Here is a 27,325-nt window from a genome sequence, read left to right as displayed (position 1 = left end):
TGCGGGGTGAATTCGTAGGAGCCGAATCGAATCGGGCTTCCTAGGCTTGGTGATGATGACGATGATGGTGTCGGCGAAGCTGCCGACGACATGACTGGATCTGCCGATGTCGGATCTTGTGCCGACAGGCTTCCCACAGACGGTGCCAATTGTCGAGGGTGCTCCTCGGCAATGCCCTCGGATTGGGGCTTAGGGTTGATGGAATCCTGTAGGCTGACACGAGACACCGGTTAACCGACAAGCGGGGAGAGCGATTTACCCAGGTTTGGGGCCCTCGATGAGGTAAAACCCTTACGTCCTGCCTGTCTGATCTTGATTATGAGAATATTGGGTTACAATGGGATGCCGAAGGTTTCGGCTGTGATCTCGTCGAGAGGCTAAGTGCTATGGCGACCTAGCTCTAGACTTCTGGTGGCTAAAATTGCTATGATGGATTCTGTCCCTCGGCAGCCCCTCTCCTGGCCTTTATATAGGAGGCCAGGTCTCAAGAGATCTGTCCGGGTACGACTAGGTTTACAAAAGGCCTAGCTCTAAACTTTCCTTGTTCGGATTCCCTCTTGCCTTGTTCTTCAAGGGATCTTCTCCTGCACCGTCCTAGTGGCCCACCTTGCCGTCGGGTATCTTCATGGACCTCCAGTTGGGCCGCACATGATAGGGCAATGTCAGTTACCCGAAGGGTAATGCCCACGTCACCGTCTTCTCCCTCGAAGGAGGGATCGTCGCAGGCTGGTTCGATACAGGGGGCTACACCTCCTTCTACCCATGTATCGCCGGCCTTCTCTCCACCCTCGGTTGGGTCTTCACAACGTTCGACTTCACCTCCGCCGGTCTCCACCTTGCAGAAGCCACCTCCCGCTGTCCCTTCTCCTGTCGTTCAACCGACGGTGAGGCGGAGTGGGAGGTACGCGCTTGTAGAGGATGGGTCCGGGGCGACGGACGAGGACGTCGTGCAGCGAGTTATGCGACGCAAGGTGGAGAAGAACCTCGACACGGCTGGTTTGAAACAACCATCCAAGTCTTTTACTTCTTTTTCAAATTCTCGCATTTCTTCTAATTTGAGTAGTCTAGGGGTCTCGTTGGGTACTACGTCTGATGAGATCTCGGTTTCGGCTAATGTGTTGAGACAAACGGAACTTGACCGTTTAACGGTTGCTCCGAATGACTCCACTGGGCTTGAAACTTACGTGATAGATGATGATGAAGAGGATGCCATCCTAGATGGCTAGCTTCTCTCGACTATCATTGGTAATATTTCAGAAGTTGACTTAGAACACTTGGAGCTTAGTTCAGTTTATGATCTAAAAGCTTCAGCACGAGGTTCTCGGTCGTCAGCTGGAAAGAAGTCTCGTCGATATAGCAAGAGTTCTAAATCTAAAATAGTCTCTTAATGAATGGCATGTTTCGGAATAGCAGAGGTCTTGAAGACTTGGCTAAGCATTCTCACATTGCCGATGGTTGTAGAGATTATGATTTAGATTTTATTGCCATATCAGAGACGAGTAGGCGGAATTTCTCACAGAGTTTCCTAGACCGTTTATCAGGTGGGATTAACTTTCAGTGGTTTTCTCGCCCGCCTCGTGGTAGGTCTGGGGGCATTTTACTTGGCATCCGCATAGACACCATGACTATTCTAGCTAGTTCTGATGGAGAGTATCACATTAAGCTCGACATTCAGAATAAAGCTGACAGTTTCACTTGGAGTCTGGTTGCTGTGTATGGTGCCGCCCAAGACGCTTTTAAGGCTGACTTTTTACGTGAGTTGGTAAATCTTACTAAAGATAATCCCTACCCGATTTTGATCGGAGGGGATTTCAATTTACTAAGATTTCCTCATGAGAAAATTAAAGGTTTTTTCGATGGACATTGGCCTTTCTTGTTTAATGTTGTCATTGATAGCCTTGACTTAAGGGATGTGATTTTGTCCGGTCGACAGTTTACTTGGGCCAACAGCTTGCCTGAACCCACATATGAAAAGCTAGATCGCGTGTTGATGGATACCGAATGGGAAGATAAATACCCTATGGTGTCTGTCCGTGCACTAGAATGTATTAAAAAATTGTCTGACCATGCTCCTATACTCCTAACTACTGGGAATACCCGACCTGTTTGTAAGCGGCCTTTCAAATTTGAACTTGGCTAGTTACATAGAGAAGGGTTTCATCAGATGCTTAAGACAGTTTGGGAAAGACCAGTTGGTGGTAGCACTCCAATCTTGAGATGGAATAATAAGATGCGTGCAATGCGCACACATCTCTCTGGTTGGGCTGCCCATACGGCTGACATTCTCAAAAAAGAGAAGGATCGCTTATCAACTGTAATTGATGAGCTAGAGGCGGTTGCTGAGGTAAGACCGTTGTCTCCAGATGAGATTGAACTTAAGAATCAGTCCAATGCGCAGATGTCGAGTCTTCTTCGCGAAGAGGAACTCAAATGGTATCAACGTTCCAAAGCCCAATTCATTCTGGAAGGAGACTCAAATACGCGATATTTCCATGGCATAACCAATGGGAGACATCGGAAAAAACGTATTCACTCTCTTATTCAAGATGAAGGGTTGATTAAAGGCCATGAGCAACTCAAATCTTACATTACTAATTATTATAAAGGTCTGTTTGGTCCTCCGGATGAAAGCTCCTTTTCTCTAAATGAGGACTCAAAAGCTGATATACCCCAAGTTTCTATTGAAGAGAATGGCTTATTAACTGCACCTTATTGTGAGGAAGAAGTGCAGAAGGCAATTTTCCAAATGGAATGCAACAAAGCACAGTGGATCTTCTAGATTTATTCAGTGCTCTCATATTGGAAAACTAGAATTATTTCGTCTAAATTTTGGTGAAGTAATCTTGTTACCGAAAGTTAATGAGGCATAAAGGATTCAACAATATAGACCTATTTGCCTCTTAAACGTAAGTTTCAAGATTTTCACGAAAGTGGCCACCATTAGACTTAATACGGTTGCGGATCATGTCGTTCAGCTATCACAGACCACTTTCATGCAAGGAAGAAATATCCTAGATGGAGTGGCGGTTTTGCATGAGACGGTACATGAGATGCATACCAAGAAATTAAATGGGGTTATTTTAAAACTAGGTTTTGAAAAGGCTTATGACAAGGTCAAGTTGTCTTTCCTACAACAGACACTCAGGATGAAAGGTTTTTCTCCTGAATGGCGCACTTTAATAAATGATTTTGTGTATGGAGGTAGTGTGGCAATCCGGGTTAATGATGACACCGGCCATTATTTCCAAACACGAAAGGGGTTACGCCAAGGTGATCCGTTATCACGAATGTTATTCAACATTGTGGCGGATATGCTGGCTATACTCATAGAGCGGGCCAAGTCTGATGGTCAGATTGAAGGTGAGATTCCACATCTGGTTGATGGTGGTTTATGTATCCTTCAATTTGCCGATGATACAATTCTGTTTATGGATCACGATCTCGAAAAAGCTCAACACCTGAAAATCAATGTCCATAAAAGTGAATTGTTCTGTTTCGGTGATGCCCAAGATGATACAGCTCTATATAAAGAGTTGTTTGGTTGTGGGCAGGGCCAATTTCCTATTCGCTATTTGGGTATTCCGATTCATTATCAGAGACTTACAATTGCTGAACGGAAAATACTGGAAGAAAGATTACAGAAGCGCCTTAGCAGTTGGAAAGGTAAATTGCTGTCCCTGGGGGAAAGATTGGTACTCATTAATTCGGTACTGACAAATATGGTACTGTATATGTTATCATTCTTCCTATTGCCAAAAGGAATTCTGCATAAACTCGATTATTATCGATCCAGATTCTTTTGGCAAGGGGAAAGTGAGAAAAAGAAATATCGATTGGTTAAATGGAGTATAGTTTGTAGTCCCAAAGATCAAGGCGGGCTTGGATTTCATGACCTGGAGGTCAAGAATTCATCTCTGCTGGGTAAATGGCTTTTAAAGCTTCTTACCGAGGATGGGATTTGGAAAACTATTCTTCGGAGAAAATATATCGGCTCCAAGACGTTATCCCAAGTGGTTTGGAAACATGGGGATTCACATTTCTGGGCTGGGCTAATGGCGACAAAAAATGTCTTTTTTCGTCATGGTACTTTCTCAATCAAGAATGGAGCACTGGGAAGATGTTTGGTTAGATAATGCACCCATAAGTGAACAGTATCATGCGTTGTATAGTATTGTTCGTCGCCAAGGTGATACCATTGCTACAGTAATGGCTACCTCGCCACCGAATGTGACATTCAGAAGAGTTTTGCTAGGACAAAAACTATTGGCATGGAATGCACTAATTCAAAGGCTGGGGGATATTAACCTATCACCTGAACCAGACGAATTTAGGTGGAATTTACATGTAGATGGCTCTTTCTCGGTCAAATCTTTATACAACGCCATACTTCATTCTGATATACCAGTTGATAATAATAAGAAAATTTGGAAGATGAAGATACCATTAAAAATAAAAATATTTGGATGGTATCTTCGTCGAGGTGTTATCATCATCAAGGACAATCTTGTTAAGCGGAATTGGCACGGAAGTACTCGATGTATTTTTTGTCATCATGATGAAACCATTAAACACCTTTTCTTCTAGTGCCAATTTGCGAGATCTATTTGATCTGTCATCCAAGTAGCGTCTACCTTGTAACCTCCGACTAGTGTGTGCATCCTGGTTATGTAGAGGCTGGATGTAATTGCTTCTCAAAAGTAATAAAGCATCCTTTATAAAAAAAACATGTTTGGTGAAATGCTTAGATATCTTCCCTGTTTAACATTTCCTGCAATTTTACATTTCATCCAGTAAACATCCCCATTTTTCATTATGTTTTGCCTTGTTTTTTTATATTGCATTTTTTTTGCTTCTTTACTTCTAACCTTCTCTGTTTTGCTTTTTTCTTTCTGAGTGTGTAGACTATATCTATTTTTTCTTTTGCGGGGTGCTATCAAAGGGTTTCAACAACATTGTTTTTCGAAAGGTTGTATTTTCCCTTGTTCGTGTGTAAACATCTTGAAGTACAACAAGTATCTATTTTTTCTTCTGCAGGGAGCCATCAATGGGTAATCACTAATGCCGATCCAACACGTGGGCATTAGTGGTTACTCATTTTCATCATAAACAAGTCTTTCATACAGGTTTTAACTCATGTAACTTTTTTCTGGCTCAATCACTTTGAGTTGTGGATGTCAATTTTCAAATTGCTATTGATTTTATGCATCGGCATAACTTCAATTACAAAATTTCCCATGAGTAAAGGGAAAAAAATAGCTTGAAGGGCAACAAATCGCGGGCAGCAAAGCGCGCGAGATCCTTCTAGTATTTTGCATTTGAGCTGGTCATTTGGCGCCGCGCGCTGTGGGCCCCAAAACAGCAGCATCATCCGCCGGCGCCTCCAAAACGCTTGTGCTATTTACAGGTGCCGGTGAGGATGCTCTCATCTTACGTATTAATCTGTTGGCGATGACAAAAACAAAAATGACGCCGGAAGTGGTTTAACATACAAGCAGCGGCTGGCACATGCATGCGCACCGTGGGTGGGTCGGCTACACCATTTTGCGTCTCGCTCGATCACGAGACGCACCGTGGGTGGGTCGGCCCACACGCCACAGTACGTCTTTGCTTGTAGCATGGGAATGGAAGCCGATTTAGCTTCGTCCACTGAGTAATGCAATGTGTGTATTTGTCCAAGAAAGAAAAAAGAGAGAGAAACGCTGTAGCGAGTACATCTTGAATCAGCTACCCGATTGTGTGCGTTCAGTGTCCAGGGCGACTGCCTTGGTTCTGTCGTCGTCCTGGGCGAGAAACCCATTGAGTGACAACTTGATATCTTGAATCAGCTGCTCGATCGCACGTGTGTGGTGTTTTCCTTGAACTACAGAGCAGAGTTACTGTGTTCTGCAAACTTGAAGTCTGATTGTGGATTTTTGCACGTTTTCCAAGAAAAAATGCATCTGGAAATCATGCATCAATGGTTAAACGCCGGTTGAATTGAATGAATAAAAGGTGGAGAGTATAACCTAGTACAATCCTTCTCCGCAAGTTGTGAAGAAGAAAAACTGACGCTTATATGGTCATCACATGGTAATACTAATATATCACATCATTGATTAAGGAGCTGAGAATGGGCACAACACATGATTAGCATAGTGTGGCAACTGCAAATATATACATAGTCGATCGAGGTTGCTTATCACTCGTGGATCATTCGGCCTAGCTAAAAAGCAGTAAACATAGCCAACGACCAAAGAATTGGCCGAACAAGCATTGCATGCAGCTGTTAGAACAATCAATTCCCTTAGGCGCGCTGAGGCAGAGTGGGCACGAGCACGAGCGGCGTCTTGCGGTGGAAGGTCAGCCCGGCGCCTGTCTCCTCCATGCTTATGTCCTCCACCTCCATCCCCTCCGGCAGCTCCCAGTCGAAGCCGCACAGCAGGTTGGCCAGCGTGAACTCCACGTTCATCAGCGCCATGGCGATGCCCGGGCAGATCCGCCTACCGGCGCCGAACGGGAGCAGCTCGAAGTGTGCACCGTGCAGGTCCACCTCGCCGTGGCTCGCTCCGGCCTCGAACCTGTCAGGGTCGAACTCCTCCGCGCCCTCGCCCCAGCTCGCCGGATCCCTCCCGATGGCCCACACGTTCACGGCCACCCTCGTCCTCGCCGGCACGTCGTAGCCGCCGATCTTGACGTGCTGCAGCGTCTCCCGCGGTAGCAGCAGCGTCGCCGGCGGGTACAGCCGCAGCGTCTCCTTCACCACCATCCTGAGGTAGCTCAGCTTGGGCATGTCTTCCGGTTGCACCCAGTTGTTGCCTCGCGCCGCCACCCTGATCTCCTCTTGCACCTTCTTCAGCACCCGCGGGTTCCGGATCAGCTCCGACATCGCCCACAGGATCGTCACCGAGGTCGTGTTCACGCCTCCCACGAACGTGTCCTGCATTCAGTTAGAGACAATTTTGATTTTGATTTTAAAAATTAATGTAATGCGGAGAAAGAGCTCGGTTAACATGCACGTACCATGAGGATCGCCTTCACATTGTCCCTGGTGAAGGCCGGGTGCTCCTTGGAGAGGTTGATGAGGACGTCGACGAGGTCGCTGCCCTCCCTCTCGCTCTTGGGCTCCAGGTGCTGCTCGATGACCACCTCCAAGAAAGTGTCGATGGCTGCAAAGCTCCGATCGCGGCTGGCGGCGAGGCCGGTGAGGCGGTCGACCAGGCGGCCGGCCGCGTTTGGGAAGAAGTCCTCCGCCGAGAAGCTGGCCTGCAGCTCCAACGCCTCGCCGAGCACGCGATGGAACATCTCTGCACCGTAGACGTCGCCAAACGCCACGGTGCAGATGATGCCATTGACGAGGCCGTAGATGCGTTCGCCGAGGGCCACCGGCGTGTTGGGGGTCAAGCCGGCCATCAGCTTCTCCACCTGCGCCTGGCGCGCGACCCACGCGGCCTTGACACGGCGCATGCTGACGAACTCCTTGACGAAGAGCTTGCGCATCTCGCGCCACTGCTCGCCGTAGGGTGCGAACGCCACGTCCTTGAACCCGTAGGAGAGGAGCTTTGGCCCAGGGCCCGCCGTCCTGCTGCAGCAGTCGGCGTCGTGCGTCTGGAGCACCTCGCGCGCCGCCGACGCCGACGACACCACGAGCATGCGCGTCGCGCCTAGGCGGAGCAGCATCACGGGGCCGTGCCGCCGAGCGATATCCCGCAGGTTCCGGTGCGGGAGCGGGCCCAGCTGGTGCAGGTTCCCGAGCATCGGCATACCTACGGGTCCGGGAGCAAGCTTGCCTTTCCTTCCGCTCCTCGCTAGCAGAAGCAGAGAGCCCAAGATGGGCAGCAGGAGCAGGAGGAGGAGCTGGGTGGAGAAGAAGACCATTTTGTTTTTTGCTGGGTGAGGATCTGGTGACAGGACCGGTCCTGGATTTTAGAGGCCCCTGGAGCGAGACTAAAATACGGAGCCTTTTTATACCTCAAAAAAGAAAAATTCGGAGCCTTTTATGTAGACATCAGAACGGTAATAACTATACGCGTCAACATGTGTTGTCAATAACACTTAAATACATCCAAACGAGCAATTGCACAGTAAATAATTCGTACATGTTTCTTCTAACATTCCTTGATGCAAAGTTACTTAAGTTTTTGTGGCCAATGTTAGTGTCGATATTTTCTTCTTGCTTGTCAAATTTAAAAAATCTTTATCTCATTGCTCTTCCTCCATGGCAACTATCGCCAACTCATCATTTGTGTTTATAGAAGCAGTAGAATTAGCCAAATAGCCATGGAAAATTTGTGAATATCTCCACATATCCTCTATGTGGTTGTATCAAGGCATCCATCTATTTTGTTGGTTTCCTTTAAGCATGACCAGATGGACACTTTCTCGATAAAGACGGCATGATATCACACAATGCTGAAAAATAATTACATCAAATATTGAGTGGCACCAACTATATGTCATCTATGTGAAGGTAGACATTAGAGAATAGTATTGTCCATCCGTTTGTATATGTAAGATGTTGAAACACTTTCTTTGGTTGACCCAATTTAGTTTGTATCTAGTCTATTTTCAGTACGTAGGTTCTCACTTTAGTTTATATGTAGTCTACTTTAGAAATACCTAAAATATCTTATATGATTGAACATAGGGAGTAATACAATATACTTAATATATCTCGAATTTGTGAAAATTGTAATATATGTGTGTAGTGCCTAGAGTCGGGAAAGAAAAAGCAATGTAATGTATTCTCACTATCAGGGCCTCGGAAATTAAAATCAGCGAGATGGCAAGTCGGTGAACTGATCATCAAAAAAATCAGAATTCTGAGAAATTTACTTGGGAATGTACTTACGGACTGGTAATAAACAAGACAAACAAGACGACCAATTGTCGAACTGTTATGATGGGTGCCGATGGCACAAGGTAACTACTGCCTTGTTGTCAAATTCTCTAAAAAAAAAAAGGATAACCTTTGCGAAGGGAAAAGACTTCCCCGCGCGACACATGATTCACTGTGGAGCAAGGAAAATCCTGGGGACGGCCTCGGTGCGCGAAACGTGTTTAGTTTTTAGGCGTTTGCGGCATAGCCTCTTCTCCCTATCGCAGGACCTACCGGCGGCACCACTGCCGCTGGCGCCCCTCCCCTGCTAGGAGTTCACCTTCCGCTGGCCGGCTGGCCCGTTGTGGAGCTCACCGGCATAGCCACCCTTCCCTCCTCGTCCATATGCCCTAGAGCTCTTCTGAACCCCCATGGTCCTTGCTCGACCAACGCCCATCCCTGGCCATCTGTGTTGTTGCTGGATGTACGACGCCTGCCTTCGTGGCTGCCCTGTCCTGCTTCTGGGCCGTGGGTACGGCTCCTATCCCGCATGCTGTGTCACTTCCTTCTTTCCCTAAACTGATGCGTGAAGTCCACCAAGGCGTAGAGTTCAGTTCGTCCTAATGCCTGCAGCTGGTTTTTCATACTTATTCACTTCTAACACTGTTGGATGGATCACTCCTGCTATTTGTTTTTTTTTTTATCTTATGGTGCGTGCAGTTCACTTTACTATGTGGAAACATGCTCTCTTCGTCCTCTAGAAAATTTCACTTCTTTTGGTATGTGAAAGTTAAGTTCTTTGCTTGGTTTGCCCTTCAAAATAGGCTTTGGATGGCGGATCGTTTGCAAAAAAGAGGTTGGTCTAATTGCGGCAATTGCCCTCTATGCATGAGGAGTGCGGAGTCCATCGATCATCTTCTCGTTCATTGCCGTTTCACCCAAAGGCTTTGGGGTCTAATCAAAGAGTGGCTCGGTTTATATTCTATTGAACTCCACACGTGGCTTGCTATGTCTCTTCATGAGTGGTGGAGCCTCATGACCGGTGCCTCTACGCCAAACCGGAAAGCTCTTGGGAGATTTGGAATGAGCGAAACGCTAGAATTTTTAGGCACAAACATGCTCCGCCAACGGGTGGTTTTCGGGAACATTAAAAAAGAGCTAAAACTTTGGGTCGCCGGGGGGCAAAGCATGTGAGTATTTTGATGCCGAGAGTAGGCGGTTTGTAAAGTCTCACTGGGTCACCTTGTAAACTTCTTTTTTCTCCTTATTTAATAGAATGAGGCAAAGCTTTTGCCTCCGTTTCAAAAAAAAACTTCTTTTGGTAGGCAGCTATTTTTGTGTCGATGTTTACTTATTGCTGGTACTGGACTATTGAACTAAACTGCTACTTGTTTCGGCAGTTGTGAAATTATCAAACTGATTCGGTCGTGTGGGGATTTGGCTTCATCTATACTTTTTTAGATAAAGGAAATATATTAATATCAAAAGATACCAATTACACACAGCTTCTGCAATAATACAACACCCTAATGACAGTACGAATGCATACATCCAAAAAAAAACAAAACTAAGAAACAAAAGTCCCGCTACAGGACCTAACAACAACAATACATCCACCACCAAGAAAACACCTAAAATACAGACTCTTCAAAAGTGACGCCTTCAAGAAGGAAACAGTGCACCAGCGTCGTTATCGCCCGACCAAAGATGTTAGGTTTTCACCATGAAGATAGTCCGCGCTCTCAAAACAATGCCTCCAACAAGGTTATTGCCAGATACAACCAGTTAAGGCCAGACCTTGGGTTTTCACCCTGAAAGGTAGGACTCTGAACTTCACCTATGTTGCCGCCCCCACGTTCATACCACTGCTGCGAAGCCCAGAACACCAAGCAAGTTCCTCAAGAACGCGGAGACTTGAACCTCCATTAGCTAGTCCTCCGATCCGGCCTTCATGATATTCTCTTCTTCTGACTTCACCATGGACCAAAATGTCACTTAATGTCAACACAGAACAGAGCTTCGCGCCGCTCCCTCCACAACCAAATGGCTGGAATAAAAACATGGGTGCGCACGGACCGAATACTACCCGATCCAGCAAACTATACGCAAAAGATGCACTGTTTCATTCACCGGCAGCGCCTTCCGGAACTCAACACTCCGGCCAAATCAAGAAGGACAGACCTCAGGAAGGTCTCCATCTTCGCGCAAGAGAAACCCTAGGACCACCACCTTCAAACTGCGAAACAGATGAACAGGCCCCCTCGCCGCCATCTGCTAGCCAACGAAAACGAAGGAGGAATCGGTGGACGAACCATCCGAGACCCACGCCACCCAGATCTCAGATCAGGCCTGCCACGCCACGCGGTCTTGGACGCCGGTACCACACCATCCACGCCACGCAAGGTCGCTGCCCCCTCCTCGCGCCATTAGCCGAACCAACGACGAGTCTATGTGGGAACTAGACCCGCAGCCACCACCACCCATCGTTGGAAGGCCATGGAGGGAGCAGCCGCCGCACATCAAGGGATCTCCGCCCCAGACGCCGTGCGTGCCTCCCCGCAACCGCCTCCTCAGCCGCCACAACGGATTGCCGCCACCACCCCCCCCCCCGACCACCTTTGGCGGCAACGGCGGAGGGAGGTATGCGAAGGGGGGACGGCGGCTGGCGGCGCTAGAGTCGCCCTGCCGTCGCCCTGGGGGACGACGCGAGGACGCGTACCTGTTCGCAGAATAAAAAATGGGGAGAATTTCACTTCCCGACCTCTGCACCAACTAGGGATGCAAACAACCATTTGGCATGAGTACTAAGATTTTTAATCTTGGTTAAGATTAAAGCATAGTCCTCAAGATAAGTTGCATGAGTACCAGGACTAGCCTGGGCCTCAAGTATAAATAGGAACCTAAATTCGCGTCCGTGAGGATTTGAACTCAGGTGCTGGTATTGAACATCCACTTCCCTAAAAAAATAGGGAGAATTTCACTTCCCGGCCTCTGCACCAACTAGGGATGCACACATCCATTTGGCATGAGTACTAACTTTTTAAATCTTGGTTAAGATTAAACCATAGTCCTCAAGATAAGTTGCATGAGTACCAGGACTAGTCTGGGCCTCAAGTACAAATAGGAACCTAAATTCGCGTCCGTGAGGATTTGAACTTAGGTGCTGGATTTGTACATCCACTCCCCCAACCAGTTGAGTTAGGTTCACTTCCTAGAAAACAACTCGATCAGGCCGCTCAAGCAATTCCCATTTTGTTTGGTCAAGTTTCCTTTTGTCTTCACTCTTGCTACTGAATTTTCTTGTGTGTGGTTCTAAACTGCCGCTAGTTGAGTAGTCAGCGAGGTGCCAGCCACGGTGGCTTGCCCCAGTGAGAGTGGAACTTCCGTACTACAAATTTATGATATTGTGTTTGAACCGCTGGAGTTTGCATTTTTCTGTCTAAGCGCACTGGACTAGTCATGGAGAGAACTGAGGTAAATTAGTGTTCCTGAAAATACATAAACATGTGCTGGTAAAAAAAACACATTCGGGCAGCGCGTGTGAAGTTCATTTTTATTATTTGGAGCAGTTTGCTTCGTCTAACGTCTAACGCAGGCGTTCACTTTTTTAACTGCACCAAAGTTCAAATTCTATCGCTGAGTGGAAATTTCACAATTTTTTGTCGGAAAGTTCACATCTTCCGAGGAGGGTATGAGAAGTTAACTTTCTCCCACATGGGAGTCTGCTTTGTTTGTCGGGAGAGTTCACAATATCTTTGTCGACACTTTTTTGATTGGTATTTTATTTCATTTCAGTAAGGAGTAGTATATGACAACATTGAGGAGATCGGTTAGGCCGAGCGAGTTCACGTTCCTGTCAAAAAAATTCCACTAGTACACTTGTTTATTTTAGGATGTCAGTGCATTTGTTTATTTACTTCTATGTAAAATCCACTATTCCCGGAAAGTTCAGGTTATTGATTCAATAAAATTTATTTCAATCTTGTACAAAGTTAGTTCCATTCTTAAAATTTAAGTTCACAACTCAAACTATGTCAGTTCGCTATAAAAATAAAAGTTCACTACGGACAAACTGACGTTTGGTTTGTATGTATGTGAAGTCTCCTGCTCACCTTCATGGCGTTCATATACCTTGTGAGCGAGGTACACAAGTGCAATCTTAGCGGTGCACTTTTTGCATCCGGAAGAAAATCACTCTTATTAATAGGGAAGTTCGTATTGCCCCACCCTTCTTCTGAATTTCTTTGTTTATATTTCTAAACCTCATTGTTGCAGCCCCTGCAGCTGCCGACCCACTGCAGTACATGCACAACCACTTAAATCGGGAGAAATTGCAGAATATTTTAACATCGTACTTCCTAGAGTATTTCTTCAATTTCTGTTGGTTATGCTTGCGTGAGATAATTTTGTAGATTGTGTGTGCTTAGTTTGGGAAAAAAATTAACGTTAGCATTAAAAGAAATTTTAAACATTCATTCTTTGATATTTGTAAGTTCATTATTTGCATTTGAGAAATGCACAAGTAATGTTGTTTCCTCTATCAAGCTAGGTGAATCGACTGCCTTTATCTCGGTGTCGGATGCGTGTTTATATAGGCTAGGAACAGCTCCTGGTGCGGCATTTACAAGAAGCACCAACAAAACGTAAATTGTAAAATTAACTTGACAATTTTTAGAAGAGGAAGAGAACCAATCTCATAATAGGAAGGGAAAGGGGCACTGTCCCCTGGTAAACCTCAATAATGCTAACATCCTCAACCTTAAAACCAAACACCACCTCTTCGAAAAAGTATATGTTTTTAATCTTGAAATGTAGTTGATTAGCATGCCAAAGTTCAGTGTTTTGTTTACCATGAAAGTATCCATTTTAAACATAAAACCAAAAAATCATTGTTTGTATAGTGGAAGTTTGCCTTATATAAATAATGAAGTTCGTTCATATTACTGGAAGATACTGATTGTTTTACATTTATGCGAGTTCACTAGATGATTCGGAGTAGCATGCACATGTGCTACTGGATTCCTTGTGTTTTTCCTTATCCTTAACTTTTATATAACAGTTAGTTACTTTATATTTACTGTATATGCAGGCATAAATGCAAGATGCAACTATAGAAGGTGCTAGTTCACATGAGCAAGAACGAGCTCTCTGTGAATGTTGAGCTCTGGTATGATACACAACGCTGGCATTGTTTACTGTTTCTCCTACTGAAATTCGGATTCAGTAATAATATTCAGTAATATTTTGACTCTATAGTGGTTTCTAATTAGCCTCACCAGTACAAATATTTGATGTGTGGCTGATAGCAAAAGATAGAAATTCACATTGCCCATGAAAAAAGGTGACTTTTTATTAGAAAGGAATCCATGGAAGTTGGTATCACTTAAAATTGTACCCGCCGCTGACCTCCCCATCTGTTCTAAATTCCATTTGCACATGGGGAGCACTTCTGTGGACTATTTTTTTTTAGTTCATGTAAACTTCTACTTCTGAGGCTCTCCCTTGTGCTGACAGATGTTCAAGAGAAGGAGAACTGATGTGGACCACCCCCGAGGGCTGATGAGGATTTCCCCCGTGAGCTAATGCGGACATTCTCGAGCTCCTCGATCTGCTTTGCACGTCTCTGATGTCTACGGGAGCTTCTATTCTTGTAGACAGTGTTGGGCCTCCAAGAGCAGAGGTTTGTAGAACAGCAGCAAGTTTCCCTTAAGTGGATCACCCAAGGTTTATCGATCTAAGGGAGGAAGAGGTCAAAGATATCCCTCTCAAGCAACCCTGCAACCACAAAGCAAGAAGTCTCTTGTGTCCCCAACACACCTAATACACTTGTCAGATGTATAGATGCACTAGTTCGGCAAAGAGATAGTGAAATACAAGTAGTATGGATGTATATGAGTGGTAATAGCAATCTGAATAAAATATGGCAGCGAGTAAACATGCAACGAACGATAAATAAACGGAGATTCGATGTTTGGAAACAAGGCCTAGGGATCATACTTTCAATAGTGGACACTCTCAACATTGATCGCATAATAAATAACTCTTTCTCTTATGTGCTACATACACTCTTTTGTTGGATGATGAACACATTGCGTAGGATTACACGAACCCTCAATGCCGGAGTTAACAAGCTCCACAATTCAATGTTCATATTTAAATAACCTTAGAGCATAATAGATCATTGCAAGATAAACCAAGAACTAACATAGTGCACACACTGTCCACATTACACTATGAAGGAGGAATAGATCACATCAATACTATCATAATGATAATTAACTCCACAATCTACAAGAGATCATGATCATAGCCTACGACAAGAACCACACGGTGCACACACTAGTCACCTTTACACCAAGTAGGAGGAATAGACTACTTTAATAACATCACATGAGTAGCACATAAACTAGTAGCGATACAAAGCTCATCATATGGATCTCAATCATGCAAAGCAATTCACGAGATCATTGTATTGGAGTACAGAGAGAGAGAGAGATTAACCACATAGCTACGGTAGAGCCCTCAGCCCCAGGGGTGGATTACTCCCTCCTCATCATGGAGACAGCGATGGCGGTGAAGATGACGGTGGAGACGGCGGTGGAGATGACTCCGGGGGCAATTCCCCGCCCCGGCAGGGTGCCGGAACAGAGAGTTCTGTCCCCCGAATTGGAGTTTCGCGATGGCGGCGGCGCCCCTGGAGTCTTTCTGGAGTTTCGTCCAGAGTTCCGGTGTTTTTAGGTCGAAAGGGATTTTATAGGCGAAGAGGCGGCGCAGGGGGGCACCTGGGGGCTCCCCACCACAGGCCGGCGCGGGCCCAGGCCAGGCCACGCCGCCCTATGGTGTGGTGGCCCTCTGCCCCCTCTCCGACTCTTCTTCGGTGTTCTGGAGCCTTCCGGGAAAAATAGGAGCTTTGGTCTTCGTTTCGTCGAATTCCGAGAATATTGCCCGAACAGCCTTTCTGGAACCAAAAACAGCAGAAAACGAGAACCGGCACCGTGGCATCTCGTCAATAGGTTAGTTCCGAAAAACGCATAAAAATGATATAAAGTGTGAACAAAACATGTTGGTATTGTCATAAAACAAGCATGGAACATCAGAAATTATAGATACGTTGGAGACGTATCGGCATCCCCAAGCTTAGTTCCTACTCGTCCTCGAGTAGGTAAACGATAAAAGATAATTTACGAGGTGACATGCTACCAACATAATCTTAATCATACTATTGTAAAGCATATGAGATGAATGCAGCGATTCAAAACAATATTAATGCAATGAGTAAACAATTGAATCATATAGCAAAGACTTTTCATGAATAGTACTTTCAAGACAAGTATCAATAAGTCTTGCATAAGAGTTACTCATAAAGCAATAAATTCAAAGTAAAGACATTGAAGCAACACAATGGAAGATTAAGTTTCAGCAGTTGCTTTCAACTTGTAACATGTATATCTCATGGATAATTGTCAATGCAAAGCAATATAACAAGTATAATATGCAAGTATGTAAGAATCAATGCACAGTTAATCACAAGTGTTTGCTTCTATGATAGAGAAATGGGTAAACTGACTCAACATAAAAGTAAAAGAATGGCCCTTCGCAGAGGAAGCATTGATTGCTATATTTGTGCTAGAGCTTTGGTTTTGAAAGCAAGAAAACAATTTTGTCAACGGTAGTAATAAAGCATATGAGTTATGTAAATTATATCTTACAAGTTGCAAGCCTCATGCATAGTATACTAATAGTGCCCGCACCTTGTCCTAATTAGCTTGGACTACCGGATCATCGCAATACACATGTTTTAACCAAGTGTCACAATGGGGTACCTCCATGCCGCCTGTACAAAGGTCTAAGGAGAAAGCTCGCATTTTGGATTTCTCGCTTTTGATTATTCTCAACTTAGAAATCCATACCGGGACAACATGGACAACGAGATAATGGACTCCTCTTTAATGCATAAGCATGTGGCAACAATTATTATTCTCATATGAGATTGAGGATATATGTCCAAAACTGAAACTTCCACCATGAATCATGGCTTTAGTTAGCGGCCCAATGTTATTCTCTAACAATATGCATGCTCCAACCATTAAGGTGGTAGATCTCTCTTACTTCAGACAAGACGGACATGCATAGCAACTCACATGATATTCAACAAAGAATAGTTGATGGCGTCCCCGAAACATGGTTATCGCACAACAAGCAACTTAATAAGAGATAAAGTGCATAAGTACATATTCAATACCACAATAGTTTTTAAGCTATTTGTCCCATGAGCTATATATTGTAAAGGTAGAGGATAGAAATTTAAAGGTAGCACTTCAAGCAATTTACTTTGGAATGGCGGAGAAATACCATGTAGTAGGTAGGTATGGTGGACACAAATGGCATAGTGGTTGGCTCAAGGATTTTGGATGCATGAGAAGTACTCCCTCTCGATACAAGGCTTAGGCTAGCAAGGTTGTTTGAAGCAAACACAAGCTTAGAGCTTTCACTCTCCTCGATAAAAGACATATTATAAGCATTATAAGACTATACATTGTCTTCCCTGTTGTTCAAACACCTCACTAGAAAATATCTAGACTCTAGAGAAACCACTCATGCAAACCAAATTTTAACAAGCTCTATGTATTTCTTCACTAATAGGTGCAAAGTATATGATGCAAGAGCTTAAACATGAGCACAACAGTTGCCAAGTATCATATTATTCAAGACATCATACCAGTTACTACACGTAGCATTTTCCGTTTCCAACCATATAACAATTAACGAAGCAATTTCATCCTTCGCCATGAAAATTAAAAGCTAAGAACACATATGTTCATACGAACCAGCGGAGCGTGTCTCTCTCCCACACAAGCATTTATTCAAACAAAAACAAGAAACATACAGACGCTCCAAGTAAAATACATAAGATGTGACCGAATAAAAATATAGTTTCAAGAGAAGGAACCTGATAATTTATCGATGAAGAAGGGGATGCCTTGGGCATCCCCAAGCTTAGATGCTTGAGTCTTCTTGAAATATGCAGGGATGAACCACCGGGGCATCCCCAAGCTTAGAGCTTTCACTCTCCTTGATCATAGTATATCATCCTCCTCTCTTGACCCTTGAAAACTTCCTCCACACCAAACTCGAAACAAACTCATTAGAGGGTTAGTGCATAATTAAAAATTCACATGTTCAGAGGTGACACAATCATTCTTAACACTTCTGGACATTGCTCAAAGCTACTGGAAGGTAATGGAACAAAGAAATCCACCCAACACAGCGGAAGAAGCAATGCGAAATAAAAGGCAGAATCTGTCAAAACAGAACAATCCGTAAAGACGAATTTTAAAAGGGCACCCGACTTGCTCAAATGAAAATGCTCAAATTGAATGAAAGTTGCGTACATATCTGAGGATCACTCACGTAAATTGGCTTAATTTTCTGAGTTACCTACAGAGAATTAGACCCAGATTCGTGACAGCAAAGAAATCTGTTTCTGCGCAGTAATCGAAATCTAGTATTCACTTTACTATCAAAGACTTTACTTGGCACAACAAAACACAAAACTAAGATAAGGAGAGGTTGCTACAGTAGTAAACAACTTCCAAGACACAAATATAAAACAAAGTACTGTAGCAAAATAACACATGGGTTATCTCCCAAGAAGTTCTTTCTTTATAGCCATTAAGATGGGCTCAGCAGTTTTAATGTTGCGCTCGCAGGAAATAGTATTTGGAGCAAAAAGAGAGCATCAAGAAGCAAATCCAAAACACATTTAAGTCTAACATGCTTGATACGCCTCCGACGTATCCATAATTTCTGTCGTTCCATGCTTGTTTTATGACAATACTTACATGTTTTGCTTGCACTTTATGATGTTTTCATGCATTTTCCGGAACTAACCTATTAACAAGATGCCACAGTGCCGGTTCTCGTTTTCTCGCTGTTTTTGGTTCCGAAAAGGCTGTTCGGGCAATATTCTCGGAATTGGACGAAATCAACGCCAAACCTCCTATTTTCTCCGAAGGCTCCGAACACCGAAGAAGAGTCGGAGAGGGGCCGGGGGGCCACCACACCACATGGCGGCGCGGGCCAGGCCTAGGCCGCGCCGGCCTAGGGTGTGGCGCCCCGTGTGCCCCCCTGCGCCGCCTCTTCGCCTATAAAAGCCCTTTCGACCTAAAAACGCAGTACCAATTGACGAAACTCCAGAAAGACTCCAGGGGCGCCGCCACCGTCGCGAAACTCCAATTCGGGGGACAGAACTCTGTTCCGACACCCTGCCGGGACGGGGAAGTGCCCCCGGAAGCCATCTCCATCAACGCCACCGCCTCCGCCATGCTCCGTGAGTAGTTCTCCCATGGACTACGGGTTCTAGCTGTAGCTAGTTGGTATTCTCTCCCCCATGTACTTCAATACAATGATCTCATGAGCTGCCTTACATGATTGAGATTCATCTGATGTAATCGGTGTTGTGTTTGTCGGGATCCGATGGATTGTTACATTATGATTGTCTATCTACAAAGTTTATGAAGTTATTGTTGCTGCAATCTTGTTATGCTTAATGCTTGTCACTAGGGCCCGAGTGGCATGATCTTAGATTTAAGCTCTATATCGTTGCTTAGATTGTATCTACAAGTTGTATGCACATGTCACTGTCCGGAACCAATGGCCCCGAAGTGACAGAAATCGGGACAACCGGAGGGGATGGTAGTGATGTGAGGATCACATGTTTTCACGGTGTGTTAATGCTTTGCTCCGGTACTCTATTAAAAGGAGTACCTTAATATCCAGTAGTTTCCCTTGAGGCCCGGCTGCCACCGGCTGGTAGGACAAAAGATGTTGTGCAAGTTTCTCATTGCGAGCACGTACGACTATATACGGAAAACATGCCTACATGATTAATGAATTGATGTTCTATCTTAATGCTTTATCAATCCTATCAATTGCCCGACTGTAATTTGTTCACCCAACACTTGTTATTGGAGAGTTGCCACTAGTGTAGATAGCTGGGAACCCCGGTCCATCTTTCATCATCATATACTCGTTCTACATGTCAACTCGTTTTCCGGTGCCATTGCTCTCATACTACTATTACTCGCTGCCGTGTTACCGTTACTACTCGCTCTCATATCACCGCTACTTTCACATCACCCCCGTTGCTAGTGCTTTTCCAGTGCAGCTGAATTGACAACTCGGTTGTTAAGGCTTATAAGTATTCTTTACCTCCCCTTGTGTCGAATCAATAAATTTGGGTTTTACTTCCCTCGAAGACTCGTTGCGATCCCCTATACTTGTGGGTCATCAAGACTATTTTCTCGGCGCCGTTGTCGGGGAGGCATAGCTCTACTCATAAGTTCACCTGGGGAGTACACTCTACCTCTCTCTCTATTTTATTTTGTTTTGTTTTGCTTAGTTTACTTTTTCCTAGTTTATTTGTGCTTAGTTTATTTCTGTCTAGTATTAGTTTGCTTAGTTTACTTTTACTTAGTTTATTTTTGTCTTGTTTTATTTGTCTCATATACCCAAAAATCCATAAAAATTTGAAAAACCAAAAAATTAAAAACTGCTGCTATGGGAGAACCAACAACCTACTTGGAGCTTATAGAATGTTATAATAATTATAGAGAATCAAGAACTGGTAAAATAATGAGTGCTATGATAGAAAAATTGAATACAATTGCTAAAATCTTGCTTGAATGCCATGATATAAACTGTTGCTCTCAACAGGATACTAAACATCTTAAATTTCAATGTGGCTTTAGTGAGGAATTTTTAATTAAGAACTATAATCGGAATTGCTATATTCATTATAGGTTCGAAGAGGTAGAACAATTTGTCTTATTTATGGGAGCCTCCGAGATAGAATCCTTCATGGTTGAGAATTATGAAACTTGTGTTGTTTGTAAGGGCCTTAAAGATTATGTCTCTACTATCCTTAATTCTTGCATAGAATGCTACAGTAGGAATCCTTATATCCTTGATTATAAAGAGCGACACATTAATGCACAAGAATGCACTCACAATTTGCAGGAACCGGAGGAAGAAGAAATTGATGAACCTGAAAGCTCATTGGATGAAAAAGAGGAGGAAATTGATGAACCTGAAAGCTCATTGGATGAAAAAGAAGAGGAGAGCGACGAACAAAAGGAGGAAGAATGGATTAGCTACCCATGCCAACCTTCTAATGAGAGTAACTCTTTATCTCTTACACTATTTGATTGTCCTCCATGCTTACCTGGAAGAGGTTGAATGTTATGTTCCTGTGGATTCTCTTGAAAAAGTACCTATGAGTAATACTTGTGAGAATGATTATGCTACTCGTTATATATGATAATCCATGCTACTTTGATAAATCTTATGATAATGCTTTGTTTGTGCCTCGATGTCGAAATGCATGGTACTAAAGAATTTTGTTTGGCAAATGTTTATGATAAAGCTCTAGATGATGGTCCTATGTTACTTGACAATATTAATTGTGCTACTAATGAAAATGGGATTGGAGAAGTATTGACTTTATTTAGGAGTCCCATATCTATTGAGATTGATCAACTACCTTGTTATATTATTAATAAAAGTAAGTTTGAAAGTTTTAATTCCACAATTCTTGAACTTGATAAAAATTATGTGTTTGGAAATCATGAAAAGTATGCTGCATGTGATAGTTATATTGTTGAGTTTTTTCATGAAGCTACTGAAAATTATTATGAGAGAGGAAAATATGGTAGTAGAAATTTGCATGGTACTAAGACACCTCTCTATATGCTTAAAATTTTGAAGCTACACTTGTTTTATCTTCTTATGCTTGTCACTTTGTTCTTCATGAATTTATTCGTGTACAAGATTCCTATGCATAGGAAGCATGTTAGGCTTAAACTTGTTTTGGATTTGCCTCTTGATGCTCTCTTTTGCTTCGAATACTATTTCTTGCGAGTGCATCATTAAAACTGCTGAGCCCATCTTAATGGCTATAAAGAAAGCAACTTCTTGGGAGATAACCCATGTGTTATTTTGCTACAGTAATTTGTTTTATATTTGTGTCTTGGAAGTTGTTTACTACTGTAGCAACCTCTCCTTATCTTAGTTTTGTGTTTTGTTGTGCCAAGTGAAGCCTCTAATCGAAGGTTGATACTAGATTTGGATTTCTGCGCAGAAACAGATTTCTTTGCTGTCACGAATCTGGGTAAAATTCTCTGTAGGTAACTCAGAAAATTATGCCAATTTACGTGAGTGATCCTCAGATATGTACGCAACTTTCATTAGTTTTGAGTTTTCTGATTTGAGCAGCGGAAGTATTTTATTAAAATTCGTCTTTACTGGCTGTTCTGTTTTGGCAGATTCTGTCTCTGTTTTTTGCATTGTCTCTTGTGGATTTTAAGCGAGGTTTTCTAGACGTAGAGGGCTGTAGCTAATGTTTTATTGAGTTCTTGCAATGTGCCACTACAGGACCAAGGTGGATTCAAATTTTTTGAGTACTAACCCCTCTAATGAAGTTTGTGAGAAGTTTGGTGTGAAGGAAGTTTTCAAGGGTCAAGAGAGGAGGATGATATATGATCAAGAAGAGTGAAAAGTCTAAGCTTGGGGATGCCCCCGTGGTTCATCCCTGCATATTTCAAGAAGACTCAAGCGTCTAAGCTTGGGGATGCCCAAGGCATCCCCTTCTTCATCAACTTATCAGGTTCCTCCCCTGAAACTATATTTTTATTCGGTCACATCATATGTGCTTTACTTGGAGCGTCTGTGTGTTTATTTTCGTTTTGTTTATTTGAATAAGATCGGATCCTAGAAATCCTTGATTGGGAGAGATACACGCTCCGCTTTTTCATATGAACACATGTGTTTTTCGTTTTACTTTTAATGTTCAATGATAAAAGTTGGAAGCTACAATACTTATTGGTTATTTGGTTGGGAAAAGAAAATGCCTCATATGTTGTGGATAATTTGACACTTGGCAATTGTTTTGAGCTCTCAAGTAGATCATTATTAAGTTTTTTTTTCATGTAGTCTAAGCCTATTAGTGGAGAACTACTGTAGAGCTTGTTGAAATTGGTTTGCATAATTGGTCTCTCTTAAGGTCTAGATATTTTCTGGTAAAAGTGTTTGAGCAACAAGGAAGACAAGTGTAGAGTATTATAATGCTTGCGATATGTTCTTATGTAAGTTTTGTCTGTACCGGTTCATACTTGTGTTTGCTTCAAACAACCTTGCTAGCCTAAGCCTTGTATCGAGAGGGATTACTTCTCATGCATCCAAAATCCTTGAGCCAACCACTATGCCATTTGTGTCCACCATACCTACCTACTATGTGGTATTTCCTGCCATTCCAAAGTAAATTGCTTGAGTGCTACCTTTAAACAATTCAAAATTTATTACCTCTGATTTGTGTCAATGTTTTATAGCTCATGAGGAAGTATGTGGTGTTTATCTTTCAATCTTGTTGGGCAACTTTCACCAATGGACTAGTGGCTTCATCCGCTTATCCAATAATTTTGCAAAAAGAGCCGGCAATGGGATTCCCAGTCCCAAATTAATTAACCAAAATAGACACTCCTCCATGGTATGTGATTGTTGGACGGCACCCGAGGATTCGGTTAGCCATGGCTTGTGTAAGCAAAGGTTGGGAGGAGTGTCATCATCATAATGAAACTAAAATAAAAAGGCACTCCTTCATGGTATGAGATTGTTGGCAGGCACCCGAGGATTCGGTTAGCCATGGTTTGTGAAAGAAAGGTTGGAAGGAGTGCCACCCAAAAATAAAAATAATTCATGGGAGCCGCTCTTGAAGGTTTGCCTGGCAAGGGGGTTAGAGTGCCCACTACCATTCGTTGACAAAAACAAACACCTCTCAAAACTTTACTTTTATGCTCTCTTTATGTTTTTAAAACCAAAGCTCTAGCACAAATATAGCAATCGATGCTTTCCTCTTTGAAGGACCATTCTTTTACTTTTATGTTGAGTCAGTTACCTACTTCCTCCCACCTTAGAAGCAAACACTTGTGTTAACCGTGCATTGATTCTTACATACTTGCATATTTGCATTCATCATATTACTTTGTGTTGACAATATCCATGAGATATACATGTTGAAAGTTGAAAGCATCCGCTGAAACTTATATCTTCCTTTGTGTTGCTTCGATGCCTTTACTTTGAATCTATTGCTTTAGGAGTTAACTCTTATGCAAGAATTTTGATGCTTGTCTTGAAAGTACTCTTCATGAAAAGTTTTGCTATATGTTATCTACTTTTTAGCAACTATAGATCATTGCCTTGAGTCACTTCATTCATTTCATATGCTTTGTAATAGTATGATCAAGGTTATGTAAGTAGCATGTCACTACAGAAATTATTCTTTTTATCGTTTACCTGCTCGGGACGAGCAGGAACTAAGCTTGGGGATGCTGATACGCCTCCGACGTATCCATAATTTCTGTCGTTCCATGCTTGTTTTATGACAATACTTACATGTTTTGCTTGCACTTTATGATGTTTTCATGCATTTTCCGGAACTAACCTATTAACAAGATGCCACAGTGCCAGTTCCTGTTTTCTGCCTGTTTTTGGTTCCGTAAAGGCTGTTCGGGCAATATTCTCGGAATTGGACGAAATCAACGCCAAACCTCCTATTTTCTCCGGAAGGCTCCGAACACCGAAGAAGAGTCGGAGAGGGGCCGGGGGCCACCACACCACATGGCGGCGCGGGCCGGGCCTAGGCCGCGCCGGCCTAGGGTGTGGCGCCCCGTGTGCCCCCCCGCGCCGCCTCTTCGCCTATAAAAGCCCTTTCGACCTAAAAACGCAGTACCAATTGACGAAACTCCGGAAAGACTCCGTGGGCGCCGCCACCGTCGCGAAACTCCAATTCGGGGGACAGAACTCGTTCCGGCACCTCGCCGGGACCGGGAAGTGCCCCGGAAGCCATCTCCATCAACGCCACCGCCTCCGCCATGCTCCGTGAGTAGTTCCCCCATGGACTACGGGTTCTAGCTGTAGCTAGTTGGTATTCTCTCCCCCATGTACTTCAATACAATGATCTCATGAGCTGCCTTACATGATTGAGATTCATCTCGATGTAATCGGTGTTGTGTTTGTCGGGATCCGATGGATTGTTACATTATGATTGTCTATCTACAAAGTTTATGAAGTTATTGTTGCTGCAATCTTGTTATGCTTAATGCTTGTCACTAGGGCCCGAGTGGCATGATCTTAGATTTAAGCTCTATATCGTTGCTTAGATTGTATCTACAAGTTGTATGCACATGTCACCGTCCGGAACCAATGGCCCCGAAGTGACGAAATCGGGACAACCGGAGGGGATGGTAGTGATGTGAGGATCACATGTTTTCACGGTGTGTTAATGCTTTGCTCCGGTACTCTATTAAAAGGAGTACCTTAATATCCAGTAGTTTCCCTTGAGGCCCGGCTGCCACCGGCTGGTAGGACAAAAGATGTTGTGCAAGTTTCTCATTGCGAGCACGTACGACTATAATTGGAAAACATGCCTACATGATTAATGAATTGATGTTCTATCTTAATGCTTTATCAATCCTATCAATTGCCCGACTGTAATTTGTTCACCCAACACTTGTTATTGGAGAGTTGCCACTAGTGTAGATAGCTGGGAACCCCGGTCCATCTTTCATCATCATATACTCGTTCTACATGTCAACTGTTTTCTGGTGCCATTGCTCTCATACTACTATTACTCGCTGCTGTGTTACTGTTACTACTGCTCTCATATCACTGCTACTTTCACATCACCCCCGTTGCTAGTGCTTTTCCAGGTGCAGCTGAATTGACAACTCAGTTGTTAAGGCTTATAAGTATTCTTTACCTCCCCTTGTGTCGAATCAATAAATTTGGGTTTTACTTCCCTCGAAGACTGTTGCGATCCCCTATACTTGTGGGTCATCAATGCTTCCTATGAAGAGGATTCTTGTACACAAATGAATTCATGAAGAACAAAGTGACAAGCATAAGAGGATAAAACACGAGTAACTTCAAGATTCTCGACATAAAAAGGGGAAACTTAATATTATTGAAATGCATATAACCATATTTCCCTCTCTTATAATAACTTTCAGTAGCATCATTGATGAAATCCACAATATACCCATCACTTAAAACATTCTTATCATGATTCATATGCATAGAAGTATCATTAAATTTGGCATAAGAAGAGTTATTCTCATTAATAGTAATTGGAGTAAAATTATTATCAAGAATTTGAACATGGTAAACAAATTGCATATTAAGGGAATTGTTTTTGGTAATCCAATCATGACTATGACAAGTATCATAAGGATAGTTAGAACCTATATCATAGCATTCTTTATAATAATCATCAGAGATCGGGGGCACAGTGTCATCATAGGAAATAGAATAGTTATCTTTCACAGTCGGTTTATCCGTGTCCACACCATCATTGTTATTAGAAGGAGATGTATCAAGAACATAATGACCAGTAGCTAAAGGATTTTCAAACACCTCTTCCCCAAGCTTAGAGCTTTCTATATCATTATGGGAGGAAGCATGGATAGCACTGACACTATGGCAATTATTATCATCATTTTCAGAATTAGTTTCCCAGAGATTTGTAATATAAAAAGTAGTGTGCTCATTCAAATCATGATCGCTAATGTATGTAAAGGGCATAGGAAGATCATCGTATTCATATTCGTTATCATAATAATCATTAGGAGCAACATACTTACGGTTACCTAGCGTTATCTCATTCACGCGGGGATACGCCATTACCTCTTTCTTTTTATTCTTCTTCTTCTTCTTCTTCTTCTTCTTCTTCTTCTTCTTCTTCTTCGTTCCCTTCTTCTTGTTCCCTTCTTTAGGAGGAAGAGGCTTGAAGGGTGGCTTGTCCGCATAACCTGATTTACTTTCAGAAACAATAGAAGAAACTTGGGAGGATCCCTCCTTTTCATTAATTAGTTGAAAACACACATCGGTCCTATCATATTTTGGCAAGGTGTCATCTTCTAAAATATTTTGTATGTAAGTATTTGTATGGCTATTATCAATGCAATAAGAAAAACACCCATGCAGGACATCATCAATATCAAGATCACTCATATGCAACAAAGATATTTTTGTTGACACTTCCTCACACCCCAAAAATAAAGTAAGTTCATCATGCTGATTAGGAGTAATTTCATCATCACAATACAAATTTGCAGCACTCATTGGGTTCAAATTATCATTGGAGGAGCATTGAAAATTAAAATGACCCACTTCATGGAAAACTTCACAAATAAAAGGATAGAGGGCACAAACTTTTTTACCAAGATCATCTAGATCCCTAAACCACTTTCTAGTTTTTTATTAGCATGATAGATACAATATTCATCTTCGATTTGATTAATTCCACAAGGTCTATGTATTCCACAAAAATTAACATGCTTATAGGAAATAGCATTCTTAGGAGTTTGAGCATGCTTATTACAATATTTAACAACAATTTCATTCTTCATGCAAGCCTCTTTAAAAGGTTCATGATACTTATCAAAATTCTTTTTAGGCAATTCAAAATGACAAGCAAAG

The 27,325-nt window shown here is 43.0% G+C and overlaps 1 protein-coding gene across 1 annotated transcript; it reads right to left on the bottom strand.

The window, feature by feature from the left end:
* Nucleotides 1–6,067: 6,067 nt before the first annotated feature.
* On the bottom strand, nucleotides 6,068–7,880 carry LOC124693634 (4-hydroxyphenylacetaldehyde oxime monooxygenase-like). The gene is made up of 2 exons (XM_047227117.1): nucleotides 7,000–7,880; nucleotides 6,068–6,916 (listed from the first exon to the last, which is right to left on the bottom strand). The coding sequence occupies exons 1-2, from the start codon at nucleotides 7,852–7,854 to the stop codon at nucleotides 6,284–6,286; spliced, it is 1,488 nt and encodes a 495-aa protein (XP_047083073.1). The 5' UTR covers nucleotides 7,855–7,880; the 3' UTR covers nucleotides 6,068–6,283.
* Between the last annotated feature and the right edge of the window lie 19,445 nt (nucleotides 7,881–27,325).

This window comes from Lolium rigidum, chromosome 2, assembly GCF_022539505.1.
Source record: "Lolium rigidum isolate FL_2022 chromosome 2, APGP_CSIRO_Lrig_0.1, whole genome shotgun sequence".
In the NCBI taxonomy this organism is placed as follows: domain Eukaryota; kingdom Viridiplantae; phylum Streptophyta; class Magnoliopsida; order Poales; family Poaceae; genus Lolium; species Lolium rigidum.
The sequence above is the reverse complement of the archived record's forward strand: the minus strand, read 5'-3'. Positions and strand labels throughout refer to the sequence as shown.

What these genes read in the sequence shown, in the direction of transcription:
- LOC124693634 (XM_047227117.1), bottom strand. Translation starts at nt 7,854, where the DNA reads ATGGTCTTCTTCTCCACCCAGCTCCTCCTCCTGCTCCTGCTGCCCATC. An exon ending in ATGTGAAGGCGATCCTCATG is followed by an intron (nt 6,917 to 6,999) that starts GTACGTGCATGT and finishes AACTGAATGCAG; the next exon opens with GACACGTTCGTGGGAGGCGT.